Raw genomic sequence first — 16,361 nt, forward strand, 5'->3', positions numbered from 1 at the left:
CCAAAAATATTACAGGGTTTCAGAAGTGATCGAGAAAATTGTAACGGGTTGCCTAAGAAATGACCATTTTTAAGCTCTACTGATGGTTTGGCAGTTCACAATGATTAATTAGAAACCAGTTTATCTAATTAGCTAGATATACCTGTGGCATATTTCTTGATGCTGAGAATGGAAAATACTTTTCAGACCTACTGGGTTTAGAAGATCTTTGGCTAGTGATCCCTGAAGACATGCCAGTGTGTCCATACATTTGGCTTTTATAGCATCTATGATCTAAAGTGATGGTTTTTCAATATTCTGTTGTGGTTTGAGGCACTTTTTCCAATCAAGTCTCATATAATAGGGAATATAAAGAACAGATAAAAGCTGTTAGAAAGGAAGGATAGGACCATGCCCCCAGGTCTTATACCTTTCCCCTGCCTATTTTATGAAGGTCTTTTCAGTTTCCCCTCTGCAGATAATTCAACAATCACTCCAGAGAAATCTGCTTCAACGCAGTAACAACCTCCTAGGAAAGTAACTTTCCCAGAGAGTTAATTGAGTGACAGCTTTTTATTCCAAAAAGAAGCAGCATAGTTTCTGGTTGTCAATAAATGTTTAATGATACAGAAAATAGATTGACATGATCTGTTATTAGTTATTCAAGGACACATTTGTCATGGAAATTATTTTTGACCAGAGAAGGCTTTGTCTGCTATTTAAGTATGGGTAGAGAGGCCGGGCGCGGTGGCTCAAGCCTGTAATCCCAGCACTTTGGGAGGCCGAGGCGGGTGGATCACGAGGTCAAGAGATCGAGACCATCCTGGTCAACATGGTGAAACCCCGTCTCTACTAAAAATACAAAAATTAGCTGGGCATGGTGGTGCGTGCCTGTAATCCCAGCTACTCAGGAGGCTGAGGCAGGAGAATTGCCTGAACCCAGGAGGCGGAGGTTGCGGTGAGCCGAGATCGCGCCATTGCACTCCAGCCTGGGTAACAAGAGTGAAACTCTGTCTCAAAAAAAAAAAAAAAAAAAAGTATGGGTAGAACTGGTAGAACCTTAATTTACCTATAGATGAGAGAGAGAGAGACCCCATCTAAACAACGCTATCCAATAGAATTTTATGCAATACAGAAAATGTCTATATCGCCACTCTCCAATACAGTGGCCACTAGTCACTTTTGATTATTTGGAGTGTGGCTAATGTGACTGAGAAACTTAATTTTTAATTTAATTTAACTTCAATTTTAAGCTAAATAGCTACTTGTGGCCTGTGGCTACTGTATTAGACAGCACACCTCTAGAAGACAACCAATTGTAATGCAAGCCCTCCCTGAAATAAAACATGGAAATAGCAGGACTGGGCACAGTGGCTCACACCTGTAATCCCAACACTTTGGGAGGCCAAGGCAGGGAGATCATTTGGTTGTCAATATAGGGAGACCTTATCTCTACAGAAAAATTTTTAAAAATTAGCTGAGAGTGGTGGCACATGCTCATAGTCCCAGTAGCCTGGGAGGCTGAGGTGCAAGGCTGCAGTGAGCTGTGGTCATGCCACTGTACTCTAGCCTGGGTAACAGAGTGCTACCCTATCTCAAAACAGGGAAATATTGAAACATTAAAATAAGAAGAAAAAGAATAATTGTCTTTTGGTTATTATTGACCTACACAATGATTTTGTAGCTCCTATGTACTTCAGATTTTACTGTTTATATGGTTTTTGGATTTTATGTTAACATTCTTCCCACTGTTCAGTTAAGAAATTCATCATTGCCGGGCGCGGTGGCTCAAGCCTGTAATCCCAGCACTTTGGGAGGCCGAGGCGGGTGGATCACGAGGTCAAGAGATCAAGACCATCCTGGTCAACATGGTGAAACCCCGTCTCTATTAAAAATACAAAAAATTAGCTGGGCATGGTGGCGCGTGCCTGTAATCCCAGCTACTCAGGAGGCTGAGGCAGGAGAATTGCCTGAACCCAGGAGGCGGAGGTTGCGGTGAGCCGAGATCGCGCCATTGCACTCCAGCCTGGGTAACAAGAGCGAAACTCCGTCTCAAAAAAAAAAAAAAGAAATTCATCATTTAATATTATTTGAGTGTGTAGTCTGTATTGACTAGGAGTACTGGGAATACAAACAAGAAAAGACAGTCCATTCTCTGAAGTAGCCTTAGAGGTTAATGGGGAACAATGTTCAGATAAATATAACAATTTCTGTAATGAATATTTATACAAATATGTTTTGGAAAAAGACCCCCTAAATCTTTGTGGGGAAAGAAGGCATGTTGTGAAAGATATAATAGAGGATATCTGAGCTGGTACATGAAGTACTAATGGTTTGCTCAAATGGCAAATGTTGGGGATGCAAGGAGGACTAAATATTTTCTTGATTGTTTTACATCAAGAGAGCTGGGGAAGAGAGCTGGGCAAACAATGTTCAAGAGGTTATTTAAAAATAAAAGTAATTTCAGATTTCTCTTTGTTATAAGCTTATTACCAGTAACTTACCTATTACCTTGTTTTTGGCTGATATATGTGGGTTTTTTTTAGTTTGATCAGATCTAAAAACTGAATACTTTATTGTTTCTCCTAAATGAATGGCTAAAGGCTTGTCATCCATCCTGGAATAGAAGGGCTCTCAATTCTGTAATTCTAAGGATAATTCCCAAAGAGATTCCTCTGAGACGGTTAATTGTTTCTATAAAACAACTATTTAAATTTTCTAGGAAAGTGAGAAGTACTGATTTTGTTTACTTGACGTAATTATTTATCAGAAATTGAAGAGACATAATTACTTTTTCAAAGAAGATGAAGAGAGTAATGTTAATGGTGTTGGTAGCAATGAAGTTCACTCACATTGTGTATATAAACCTATTAATTTTAATTAAATGTGGTTCAGAAAATGCTTAATCCTTAAAGTCAGGAATAGATATGAGATCTTTGTTGTACCTACCTAGATTTTTAGAAATGAATCATCTGTTTGTTGTCCTTGTAATGGTCAATGAAAGCTGGTTAAATTATAGATTACCACTTGTGTTTCTTTGGCCTTTATAAGTATTATTTTTTATTTTATTATGAATTAGAACTTTTTAAAAGATAATTTTAATAGTTCAAATTTGTTTAGTTGATGTTGCATGTTGTTACTAGTCAGATTTTATCTCACCCATCTAATTTGCATTATGTTCATTTTATTCCTCATTTTCTTTTTTTAGGACCCAATGTTGTCTTCCAGTTGTGAAAGCACCCCAGAGACCCACTATCCAAGTTTCACTCTAGCGTGGAGGCAGGGCAGGCAGCCCTGATCAAATATCTCCTACACAATTCGTTTACTTCGTTTGAATGTTAGAGCCACTTGTATTTCTTTGTGTTTCTAATTTATAGTTTAAATTTATTTGTAAAAAGTTAAAGGATAGTGGGTCTTTGTGTGGCTTTCCCTGCTGTTCACTCTGGCATCTTTAGCATTTTTCTTCTTTTTAATTTGATAATTGTAGGTCATTAGCATGCATATTGAGGTTTGCCCTTACATGGTGGGAGTTCAAACACACAAAGACCCACTATTTGCACAAACTATTCTTACTGGTTTGGAATAGGCTGCCTTGCTTTTTTAATGTTATTGCAACATGTATATTCATTACAGAATTCAGATAAAATTTGCTTTTGTTCTGCTATTATGTTTGATCTGATCCTAATCACAGTGAGCTCTTAATTAGCTCAATATGTGGTTTGCCCTCAAGTGCGCACTGTTTATGACTTTGTAACATGCCACCATGAATACTGACATTTAGATTTGTTTAAAGGCCAAGAACTGGAAACAGCCATGCCCTGTTTTCTGTGTACTTGGGATGGGAGCAATAACATTTTGGGGCAGCTTTTAAAATCTCAATAGAAGAGGAAAGTGGCCTGCTCTGGCAGGTATGTGCAGAATAGAGTGTTTCATTTGGTCCAGTGCCAAGAATGAGCACTGTGCTATGGTAGTTCCCTTAGGATCTTTATGTGCCCTGGGCTAATGAAAATATTGCATCATGTGCTGCAGCGTTTGTACACTTTTTCGATGACCTAAAAAGGGATTATTTTTGAGGAATGAAAGGCTCCCATCGTTGACTGTGAGATGTGAAAAACCCTTCCTACCTTAGAGCATTTATATCTATAATACATTTTAAAGTCAGAGTTCATTGCTACCTGTTTTAATCAGGTGACTACATGTCTCAGTATACAAAAGGGCACTGGTTGGCATTCTTCTTAATGTATTTAGTAAAGATAGTAAGAAGTCCTTTAAGAGTTTAAATGTCCCTGAAGCAGACATGCAGACTCTAGTCAAGAATGAATTCGAGTAAAGGAAAGATGTGTGATATCTGGCATTTCTCTGTGTTCATGGAGCTTCTTTGAGGCCAGAAGATTGATTTTACCATCCAGACTTCTCTGGCTAATATGTGTTCTTCAACCACATTGGCTACTTTGACATAGGAATTTACTTCTTTTCCTTGAATGGAGAACACTTTTAAAAATAATGACAAAAATTATTATAAACTAATATATGTGAGAGTACTTAGTAGAAACAAAAAGGAGTTTTAGTAGACAGTATTATATTATATTTGAAAATCAAGGAGAAGTTTATGCAACTTAAAATGTTTACAGACTGCAGTGCAATCTACTGTTTGTGAATGTCAAAGTATCAGGAAAAGTGTATATACAATCAGAGTCATATTTCCTCACAAAGTTATTTATGAAGAGTGAAATATGGTTTTATACCTCTCAGTTTCAGTTAGAGGCATATTTTGTGCAATATTTATGTTAATGTGCCTATACATTATGAATGAATTATTTGAGTCATACATTGCCTAAATCAGAACTTTATGATGCTTGGGAAAGAATCAACAGTTAAGTTAAAACTTCATGAAGTTCCAATGTCTGTGTTCCTAAATATGTCACGTTATTAGGATGTAGGGAGATAAACGTGTGCTCCCTAGGGTGGCAATTTCTGTTAATAGACCACTTCCATTTTTAGCATTTGGCATCCTCATGATACTTTTATAAATATGACATTAATAGGAAAGCAATAATATCATTTTACAGATGGAGTAACAGATTTGCCTGCATTCACTGAAAGAGTACAAAGATTGGGTTCTTGTGAATTCAACTGACTCTTCCAAATTGTATGAACTACCTGTTCTTGCCATTGATTTTCTGAACTGGTTGCTTTTGCATTCTTTAAGTTCAGTTTAAAGTCAGTTACTTTAAACTGTCAGTCACTTTTAAACCCTCAGGCTAGAAATCATACCACTGTTAATTAGCCATATTATTTGGTCTGACATTTTTTCTTTATAATTCTGAAACTGAGTTTATCTAATACATTGATGAATTATTTTAAGGTATTTTTATAGTTCAAATCACTTCACTTTTACCCTGGTAAATATAAATTACTAGGAATGACCTTCAGATAGCATTTAGCATCTGTAACCAATATGAAAATAGTATGTTCATCAGGTATCTTACGGATTAAATCACATACTGGCATATTTAAGCTGAATGTCAGTCTGGAAAATAAATTTACTATATTAACTGAAATACCACTCTTTGTATAGGTATTTTGTCATATATTTAAGAAAAAGCTAAAAAGAATGGAAATCATATGACATAATAACTTAAGTCTTTCTTAAAAGTGCATGCAGTCTTTTGCAATACCTCATGCAGCCAAGTATTTGTTCTCTTCCTCATTCAGTATAAGGCAGCTTTCAATTTGCTTAGAAGGCAACATTAGAAGGTTAGAGTTCATCAGTAACATAGAATTTTAAAATGTGAGTTCAACTGAATAGATTTGAATTTCTGTAGGAGGTAAAGAATCAAAATACCTGTTTATTTAAAGATTGCAATATATGATAATCATTTTTAAATTATTTGATTAAAGCTTTTAGGTTTTCCAGAAATGAAAAAAGTCAATTCTAAAACGAATGCTGATTTTTAGAAAATTTGAAAATGTAAATCAGCCCTATCCATAATATAGTTTCTCTAAGACTTTATCTTAAAGAGTCATTTTAAAGTAATACAGCTATTAAAAATGTAACTGCTATTTTAATGTTTTGAAATAAAACATTTTAAAATATGAATACTTTAGTTTAAAAGAGGAAAGAAACTGGGAGAAGGAAAAGTAGAGAAAGAAATGCCAATTCCAGTCCAAAGCTTTATTTGCCAAGTTCTCTTAGAATGGCTTTTACCAATTTATGAATCCTTGTAAACAGAATCTGTAATGGAAATACTGAAAGACTTTTGCCTAAAGTGGCATTATTGAATGCTGCTGTGATGCTACTGTAATGTAATAAATTATTAAATTGTTGCAAAGTGCTGTTTTTGCCTTAAAATTTTATTTTGTGTGTCTTGAAAACTATAGTATTAAAGGTATTGAGATTGTGCAAATGCTGGGCACGCTTGGCATGAGATAATCTGTTTTTATTTTTACAAAATTGTAATATAACTATGCAAGTGTGTTTATTAAAAGAACACAAACTATATTAGTTGTACTGTGTATTTCTTTTGAAACATACTTTTAAAACTTATTTTTAATTGTTTATATTTAGTCATGATTAAATGTCTTTGGAATGTCCCTTTTTCCTTAATGTAGTCTCATGAGTACAGGCCAGCCAATTGTTTTATATCATAGGGGGCAAAAGAAATGTTTAAGTGGTTAAGATGAAGATAAGTTAATTGGAGATAATCGTATGTATCTCAAAAGTGAAATAAATTTTGATTTTAATATGGTGTTGCTCACAAAAGTAAGGAAAACATAATATAGAGTAATAATAGAGTGTCGTGTTTTTATAACTTTTACTGCATCTTTTTTCTAAAAAGATTGGATGGAACTTACAAATTGATACTCACTGCAAATGTAGAGTAAGACTTTTAGTACAAAATAAGAGTTTATGTAAAAGAAACAGCAGTGAATGCTTGGAGGTGTCAGAATTAAGCAGAGTGTTCAAGTTAATCATGTTGGTGGTTGTATAAGCCCTTGGGTGGAAAGAAAGATATGGATCTAAATGCGTCAACATTTAACACAAACAACCTCTTTCCAAAAAGCCTTTCCTCATCTCTGTAAAGTTATTCAACTAACATGTATTAAGTGTTTACATAAGGCCAAGCAGGTGCTGGAATACAAAGCTGAGTGTCAGGTGGCCATAGTCTTAGGTGGTACATAGGTCTTTGAGGGGATCAGGCCCATATGCAGATAATTATAAAACAGCATATTCAGCACAGTGATAGATATTTACCAGGCACTGAAGGACTGCAGAGAAGGAATACCAAATTCAACCATATATGGTGAATGAGAGACTTCCTGGAGGAAGTAACAGCCAGGTCCGTAAGATAAGTAGGAATAAGCCAGATTCTGTGGGTAGGATGGTAGAGTGTATGATAAAGGTAAGAAACAGCATGGTAGGAGGTGTAATTATAAGCATTCAGTATTGTTAGAGTGGAAATACAGAGCCAGAAACTGTGAAAGTTAGGCTTGAGAGGCAGGCCAAGGGCTAAATCAGAAATTCTCTAGCTCAGCTGTATGTTAGAATCATTTGGGAAACTTTAAAAATCTCTTAAGTGCCTGGGTCCTAATTTAAATGGATTGAAGTTTGGCCTGATCATGGAGATCTTTCAGAGACTCCCAGATGATTCTGATATGAAGCCAAGGTGGAGAGAAAAATGACGAAACAGAGTTCTGAGGGAAAGTTGGCAAACTGGAGATTGGTGGAATATGAGCGTAGGTGGAAAAGTCAGTTATTTCCAGGTTTGTGTCTTGAGGGACAAGGTGGGATAATGGTGCTGCCAACTGCAGTGAAGAATTAGAGTTGGGGGAAGATGAGTTTGGAGCACCTGTGGGATGTCCAAATAGAATTGTTGAGCAGGTAGATAAAATCAAGATATATAACATCAGATGTACACCACCTGGTGGAATGACATACATACTGGTAGGTGTTGAACCAGTGGAAGTAGCTAAGATTACTTGGGAAGAAGATCAGACCTCTTAGAAGATCCACAGTTAAGGTTTGGATAGTGCAAGGCACTCATAAAGAGAGGGAACAGAGAGGTTATATGAGAATAAAGAGGTTGTTGTGCTATTTTCATGATTTTTAGAAAATAATGAAATTCTGGCTCTGTAACCATCTCTGTCACCAGTAAAGAGGAAAAGTGCTCTTTTTGAGGACTTCTTGGTCTAGATACTTTTCTAAGGTCCTTGAATGTATTACCTCTTCATTTTTTTTTAAGATAAATTAAAACATAACTTGTCCAAGATTATATGCTAGTAACTGGTAGAGGTGGCTCCCAAGTCCACACCGTTAGCCTCTATGCTAGTGTGCTGATATTACCACCATCCCATAATAATGGACTTTGGCAGTACAATCTTTACTCATACCAGTGAAAAGAAAACAGGATGATGGCTCATGCCTGTAATTTCAACACTTAGAGAGTCCAAGGTGGGTGATTACCTGAGCCTAGGAGTTTGAGTCCAGCCTGAGCAACATAGTGAAACCTGTCTCTACAAAATAATAATAATAATAATAAAATTAGCTAGGAGTGGTGCTGCTGCACACCTGTGGTCCCAGCTACTCAGGAAGCTGAGGCAGGCAGGTCAATTGAGCCCAGGAGATTGAGGCTACAGTGAGCTAAGATCACACCAGTGCACTCCAGCCTGAGTGACAGAACAAGACCCTCTGTCAAAAAACAGAGTCTCTGTTTACTTATAGAGCGGGGGTCTGAGTTACCAGTTATTCAAAGGATTGATCAGCGGTTGTAAATCCTTATACACATATTGGTACAGTTATTTTTATTGTTAGACTTGAAAGTTCTAACATGATGAAACTATTTCATGATATCTCTTTATAATATTCTGTATCCTACGTCTTACATTAATTTTCTCAGTTGAGTCACAGTACAAGTCTGGCAGGTTAGAAGGTAATGCAGATTTTAGCTTGAACTAACTGCTCTGTGAGGCCGAGGTCTGCCCTTTTGTCTGTCATTAGGAGATCGTTGCTATCTAAGCTTATGACCTTTTACAGTAGATTCAAAAGTAAAAATAAAGCCAGTAAAATTTTTCTTTATCTGCTTGCACTTGTCAATATAGTTGCTTTCGGAAATTCTAGAATATGACTATTTTCTGATAGCCAAATAGTTTGCTTTCTGATGGTTTGCAACATTAGAATATGATTTGAGCAGGTTGTGGTGGCTCATGCCTGTAATCCCAGCATTTTGGGAGGGCGAGGTAGGCGGATCACTTGGGGTGGGGAGGTTGAGACTAGCCTGACCAGCATGGAGAAGCCCTGTATCTAATAAAAATACAAAATTAGCCAGGAGTGGTGGTGCATGCCTGTAATTCCAGCTATTCAGGAGGCTGAGGCAGGAGAATTACTTGAACCCAGGAGGCTGTGGTAAGCTGAGGTGAGCTGAGATCCCGCCATTGCACTCCAGCCTGGGCAACAAGAGCAAAACTCCATCTCAAAAAAAGAAAAAAGAATACGAATTGAACTTCTTTCCTTTTTGTGCTTACATGAGCAACATAGCTCCTAATGGAATAGAACTTGACATGCCTCAAAAAGACATGAATTTAAAAATTTGTCCAATAATTATCTAAATTTCCAAAAGTAAAAACAAATGTCTTTGTGGTGGAAGCATGCTACCTGGTACTCAATATTTGCCAAGTGGATGAAAAGCTATTCTTTTACAAAATAAAATACCTAGTAATTTTCTAGTGTCCTGATAAAACTTCAACAAAAATGCAGCTTTCAGAAAATGCAGCTTATTCATCTAGATTTACTGTTAAAATCTCATCTTTTCAGTGAGCTTAACTACAGTATAACTGGAAACCATTATGTGATACTCTTGCTGCATAATTGGGCACACAGAGAATAGCATTGTTCACTGGTGCTGCTCTCCTCCAAATGGGCAAGGACTTTTCTGGGACTTGTGACATAATCTCAACAAGCATTCTCTGTGTTTGTCATTACAGATTGTCTTTTGTCCCTTACCTTCTGGAATCTGCCCTGATTTTTCCCCTCTCCTTTCCTAGGTGTCTCTTGTTTTTGCCTTATTCTTGCTTGCACTGTAACTTGGAACAGTGGTTCCCAGCTATGGTGAGACACACCTGTGATTCATAACTTGTCTGTCAGTCTCCACATCCTCCCACAGCGTGGGGGTGGGTCTTGTGGCCCAGCCCACTACTAATTATTCCTCTGGGAACATCAACCTGATAGTAGCCATGATCTCTCATCTTTCTTCTTTGCCCACTCTTCCTGTCTACCAGAAAGGACCTACCAGAAAGTTTTCATCAGTTTCTCTGACTGCCTATAGTTAACACTGCTGTACTGTCTCCTGAAGTTCAGAGTTTATCTTCATATCACATTCTCATAAAAGCTTATTGAAGCCCTCCTGTGTGTCAGGCACTGGGGATGTGGCAAATCATAAAACAAAAACTTCGGCCATCTTGGAGCTGGTGTTTGAGTAGGCTAAAACAAAAAAATGAACAAAATGAGTAAGTGAAGTGTGTAGCGTCTTAGAAAAATAAAGCAGGGAAGGGGAACGGGAGTTCTGCAGGGAGATGGATCCAGAGGCATTTTATTTTGAACAAAATAAAATACCCAGATAAAGCCTCTCTGAGATGGTGACGGTGGGCAGAGACTGGAGGGCCATGAGGATATCTGGAGGGAACCATGTGGCTATCTGGAAGATCATTCTGGGCAGAGGGGGTAGCACACGCAAAATCCCTGAAGCAGGGGCAGCCTGTGGTGCCTGAGGAGTAGTGCGGAGGCCTGTGAGGTGGGAAAGCAGGAGAGAGGAGGGAGCGAGGGTCTGGGTGTGACCTAGTAAATGAGGGAGATTGTTTACGTTCTTGTGGGCTATTTATAAGAACTTTGGCTTTTGCTTGGAGTGAGAACCCATTGGAGAGTTTTAATTAAAGGAGTGACATGATCTGATGTGTTTTAACAGTATCACTATGGCTTGCCAGATTAAAGAGGGGGGAGGGATCAGAAGCCAGGAGATCCATCAGGAAGCTAGTTCAGTAATCCAAACACAAGATGATGACTTGGATCAGGATGGCAGTGGGGGACGTGTGAGAAGTGATCTGGATGTATCGTGAAGATGGAGCCTACAGGTGGATTGATTGTGAAGTGTGAGAAGTATCGGGTGGCCTGAGCAACTAGAGAGATGATACTGGCATCCACTGAGGTGGAAAATCATAGAAGAGGAGCAGGTTGGGAAATGCTTAGGAATTTGGTTATCGATGTTATTTTGATGTGCCTTCTAGACATCTGAAGGGGGATACCGAGTATGCAGTAGAACATGTGAAGACGTTCAGAAAAGATGTTCAGGCTGGAGTGCAAATGTGGGCGTCTATCAGTACATGAATAAGCCATGAGAGTGAACCAGGCCACCAAGACTCTGAGGATGTAGAGGAGAGTCCAAAGGCTGAACCTTAGGGCCCTGCGACATTAGAAGTCTGGAGAGTTGAGGAGGAGCGAGCAAAGGAGCTTGGAAAGGCAGACCAGTGAGGTGGGAGGATATGAGGAGAGCAGAGGCAGTGACCTGGAAGACAAGTGAAAAAGAGAGTAATCAGCAATCACAGACGCTAGTGATAGGTCCAGTAAAATAAGAGAGGAGGCTGCCTGGGGAGATTCAGAAGTTCCTTTTCTTTAAAGTGAAACTTCTGAAAATAATGTTAAAAGCGTAGTTTTCCAGGTACATTTAGTAAACATTTTTCTACAGTGATAACAGCTTCCTTGGTATTTCTCGAAATTGGTTCTACGGGTTATTTTTGTTGTTGTTGAGACACAGTCTCACTCTGTCACCCAGGCTGGAGTGCGACGGCACCATCTTGGCTCACTACAACCTCCGCCTCTTGGGTTCAAGCAATTCTCATACTTCAGCCTCCTGAGTAGCTAGGATTCAGGCGCCCACCGCCGCACCCAGCTAATTTTTGTATTTTTAGTAGAGATGAGGTTTTGCCATGTTAGCCTGGATGGTCTTAAACTCCTGACTTCAACTGATCTGCCCACCTCAGCCTCCCAAAGTGCTGGGATTATATCATGAGCCAGTCCGCCTGGCCTGGCTCTATGGGTTCTTGAAAAGAATGTATAGTCTCTTGTATGTGTGTCCATATGTTAATTTTGTTAATAGTGTTCAAATCTTTCACATTCTCATCAATTTTCATTAAGAGAACTATATTAAACTTTACTACTATGATTATAGATATGTCATTTTTTTCTTTTTCTTTTTTTTGGAGGGAGATGGGGTATGTCTCTTAGTTTTTTATTTTACACTTTGAGGCTTTCCTGTTAGTTGCAAATAAGATCAGAATCATTCTTGTTCCTGGTGAATTGTTTCTCCCATCTTATACAGGTCCTTAAAGCCTCACTTGTCTGTTGTAATAAAACCTCCCCAGTTGCTTTTAGAATTTTTATTTGGATAACTTTTACTAGCCCGCTACTTCCAACATTTCTATGACCTGATTTTTAATCCAGAGCCTCTCTTTTCACTGACAGATTTAAGCCATTTACATTGATTAAAACAATTGATACTTTTATTTGTATCTCTTTTTTTATGTATTTTCTATTTACCAGGCATTTTCTTTGCCTCTTTTTGTTCTGCTGAAGTAGGGGCTTCTGTCCCATTGATCAAGTTTCTTTGTTTCTTTTATTGCCCTCTACTGGTTGGGAAATTATGTATTCTGTCTGTTCTTTGAGTGGTTACCTTTCTGTTTTAACATATATGTTTGCCTTTGATCAATATCTCCACCTTCTGATCGATGCAAGAAGGATGATTTATCTCTAATGATACTCTTCTGTCTTTCATGTTACTGGCATTTTTGTGTTTTAACTTCACCTTGTATTTATACCTACCAGCTTACTCATTATTATCGTTTTGTATAGTCAATGATTATTTGGATTTTTTTACGCATTTACTAGTGTTTTGGTTCACCACTTCTTATATCTCTTTTCTTCCCTTCTTATTTAATTTTCTTATTCCTGAAATACATCTTTTAACAGTTTCTCCATTCGTGTCTACTAGTGGTAAATGCTCTCAGACTTTGTATCAAAATGTCTATTTCTCTGTCATCTGTGAATGGTAGTATAATTAGATTTCTGGCTGGACAGTTATTTTTCTCTGTGTTGTGTGTTATGTGCAGTCTGTCTAATTGCTCTTCGAATGTGGTTATTCTGGTTTTTCTTTCTGTTTAATAACTTTTTCCCCTCCTTGGTGTTTTGGTATGGATAATTATTTATTTATTTTTTTCCTAATCAGAAACCATGGTTCTGAACTTGGGACATTGTATCATTCATCAATTCTAGAAAAGTCTCAGACATTATAATCTCAGTATTACCTCTCTCAGTTCTTTCCGTTCCCTCCTCCTAGACTACTGTCAGATGTATGTTGGGCCTTGTCATTCTGTCCTCTGTGTCTCGTAAGCTCCATTTCATGTTTTCCATCTCCTTTTTTTTTTTTTTTTTTTTTTAGACAGAGTCTCACTCTGTGAAACCCCATCTCTACTAAAAATACAAAAATTATACAGGCCTGGTGGTAGGCACCTGTAATCCCAGCTACTCAAGAGGCTGAGGCAGAGGATTGCTTGAACCAGGGAGGTGGCGATTGCAGTGAGCCGAGATTGCACCACTGCACTCTAGCCTGGGCGACAGAGCGAGGCTCCATCTCAAAAAAATATATTATATGTATATATATGTGTACACACACACACACACACACACACACACACTATATGTTTAACATAACTGAAGACACATAATGAAGGGCTTAAAGCCATAGGTAGTCTATTAAAACAAGGAATAAGCATAGTTGAAAAAGAAAAAAAATTGCAATTATTATCATGGAAATGATATATTAATAGATTGTGTAAGATGCAAGCCAGCATTTCCATTCATTACTTTACAGACAAAAATCTTTTTAATAGTGTCAGTCTTCTGGTGAGAGAATATTTTTCCTGCTCCACCCTGTAATCTTCAGTCTCCTGCCATTTTCCTCTTATTGGCCAAACCGAGGCAGAAGCCAATGAAAACAGAAGCTTAGAATAAACAGTATGTAGGTTGGCCTTTTTGCAGCACAGAGCAGAACACGGAAAGGGTGAGAAATGGACCTGGGCACAAACTGGCCTAGGACCCACACAGCATCCTACCCCCTAACAAATATCCCCTGACTGCTGGTGGCCAAAATGCTGTGCTCAGTTTCTATTACAGAAATGTGTTAGACACAGTCCCTAATCTGCAGTGAGAGCCACAGACAAACTACACACATCAGCAACAGACAAGTTAGATGGTGTGAAATGTTAAAATACAGACATAAACCAAAGGAGAGGCAGGTCTGGGTGAGTGGGACAGAGGGACAGGAAAGGTTTTCCCGAAGAAGGGTCCCTTGGGCTGCACCTCGAAGGATGAGTAAGATGGTTCTTTGTGGAGAACAAGGTGTGGACAGAGGACACCACAGGAGCAAAAACAGCAGAGCCGTGGAAAGTGCGTGCAGCCTGCAAGGTGGCAGGAGGAAAGGCGGGCAGCGTAGTCAAAGCTGAGGCAGGAAAGGTGGGCTGAGGCTGGCTTCTGGAGACTCCGGAGCCCATGCCACCAAATTAGGACTTCATTCTGCAAATAATGGAAGCCGTTGAACGTTTGTGAGGGAAGGAACACAAAAAATGTCAAGGCTGGCTTGAGCTGTTCAATAGAAATCAAGTATGAGTCCCACATGCAGCCCCATATGTAACTGAAAATTTTACAGTAGTCACCTTAAAAAAGTCAAAAGAAACGGATGGAATTAATATTTTTTCTTCATTCAGTGTATCTAAAATACCTTTTCAGTATGTAATCAATAGATTATGAATGCAACATTTCCCATTTCTGTTTTTCTGGGATCGGTCTTCCCAGTCGAGTGTGTATTTGACACTTAGAGCACGTCTTCATCTGGCCCAGCCACACTGCGGGTGCTCATAGTCATGGGTGCTCATAGTAGCTAAGGGCTACTCTGTTGACAATGCAGGTATTAGAGGGTGGAAGAGGAGTGTATTCTGTCCATAAAACCCGAATTCCTCAGCTCATCAGGACTTTTCTCAGGGCAAAAAAGAGTTTACCCTCTCTCCCCTCAAAAAAAGAGGATTCTGTGGTCAAATACATGTTGGGCACTCAGATCATCACGCTTTTCTTTAGCGCAGCGTTTCTCACTGCCTAAGAGGCTAATGTGCATTGGGGCCCTGTGAGCGAGATGCACAGTCTGCAGCAATGTGGATTCACCTGACCGCGCAGGACAGGAGTGTCAGGAGCCTATTCTGACGTCTGCTGGACGGAGGGGAGCAGAGAACCAGGCAGCAGGCAGAGGCCGAAGACAGACGGAAACACAAGAGGAGAGGCACAAGGGCTGAGACAGGCAGACTCGAGCCTCCAGAGCAGCCTGTCACCCGTACTGTGGGCTGGCAGAGCAGGGTGCAAGTTCAGAAAGGGTCACTGAACTTGGCAATGCCAGGGTCATCGTTACCTTCCTGAGAGCAGTGTCGGGCAATGGGGCAGAAACCAGAATCCCCTGAGTGGAGATGTGACAGGGAGAGCTGGCGAGAGTTGGCCATGGGTATAAACTCCTCCAATGACATTTGGCAGTGAGACCAAAGAAGAGGGCTGCTGAGGAGGGACCAGGGTTGGAGGAAGGGAGCTGGTTGGTTGGTTTCGAACAGTGGGATAGGAGGGACACTTAGAAATGTTTATAGGCTAAGAAGGAAATGGTGAGGAGTGAACATAGAAGCGTGAAGGAAACGGAGGGCCCTGGAGGAGAGGCTGATTACAGACAGTGGCTTTAGAAAGAAACAGGACCCGTCCTTCCCGGACTCAGGAAGGACGCACAGCGGCAAGTGGGCAGACAGAAGGGGAGGAAGGGGAACTTCGTATCTTTATTTTTTCCCTGACATCAGCGGTAAGAACATCTGAAAGTGAGGGTAGGAGTCAGGTTGGAAACTTAAACAGAGGGTAAAAATTTAAGGTGACTCATGCCTGGAATCCCAGCACTTTGGGAGGCTGAGCTGGGCAAAGCACTTGAGGCCAGGAGTTCGAGACCATCCTGGCCAGCATGGCGAAACCCTGTCTCTACTAAAAGTACAATTGGCTGGGCGTGGCAGCGTGCACCAGTAGTCCCAGCTACTTGAAGGCTGAGGCAGGAAAATCGATTGAACCTGGGAGGTGGAGCTTGTAGTGAGCTGAGATTGTGCCAATGCACTCCAGCCTGGGCAACACAGGTGTCTCAAAAAAAAGTTTAAAAGCCATCGTGATGAAATGCAAAAGGGTCAGCTAGGCGTGACATGCCAGGGGTGTCCCCATATTATCCTGCTAAAGCTAACGTAATGTATAGTCCAGCTTTAGAAACAATAAA

The 16,361-nt window shown here is 39.5% G+C and overlaps 1 protein-coding gene across 7 annotated transcripts in view; it reads left to right on the forward strand.

Annotated features, from left to right (window-relative positions):
• ITSN2 (intersectin 2) overlaps positions 1 to 16,361 on the forward strand; it is a 163,717-nt gene that overhangs the window by 125,544 nt on the left and 21,812 nt on the right. Inside the window, exon 30 of one of the 7 annotated variants that reach the window (XM_032293963.1) lies at positions 3,188 to 6,481. The exons of 5 other annotated variants lie outside the window; for them this stretch is intronic. In XM_032293963.1, the coding sequence (XP_032149854.1) occupies positions 3,188 to 3,189 (2 nt within the window). In that variant the 3' untranslated portion in view covers positions 3,190 to 6,481. Of the gene's footprint in view, positions 1 to 3,187; positions 6,482 to 16,361 lie in introns of those variants that run through there. One more of the 7 variants, XM_032293964.1, reaches the window with a different exon arrangement.

This window comes from Sapajus apella, unplaced genomic scaffold, assembly GCF_009761245.1.
Source record: "Sapajus apella isolate SASKATOON/1434 unplaced genomic scaffold, GSC_monkey_1.0 scaffold31, whole genome shotgun sequence".
In the NCBI taxonomy this organism is placed as follows: Eukaryota; Metazoa; Chordata; class Mammalia; order Primates; family Cebidae; genus Sapajus; species Sapajus apella.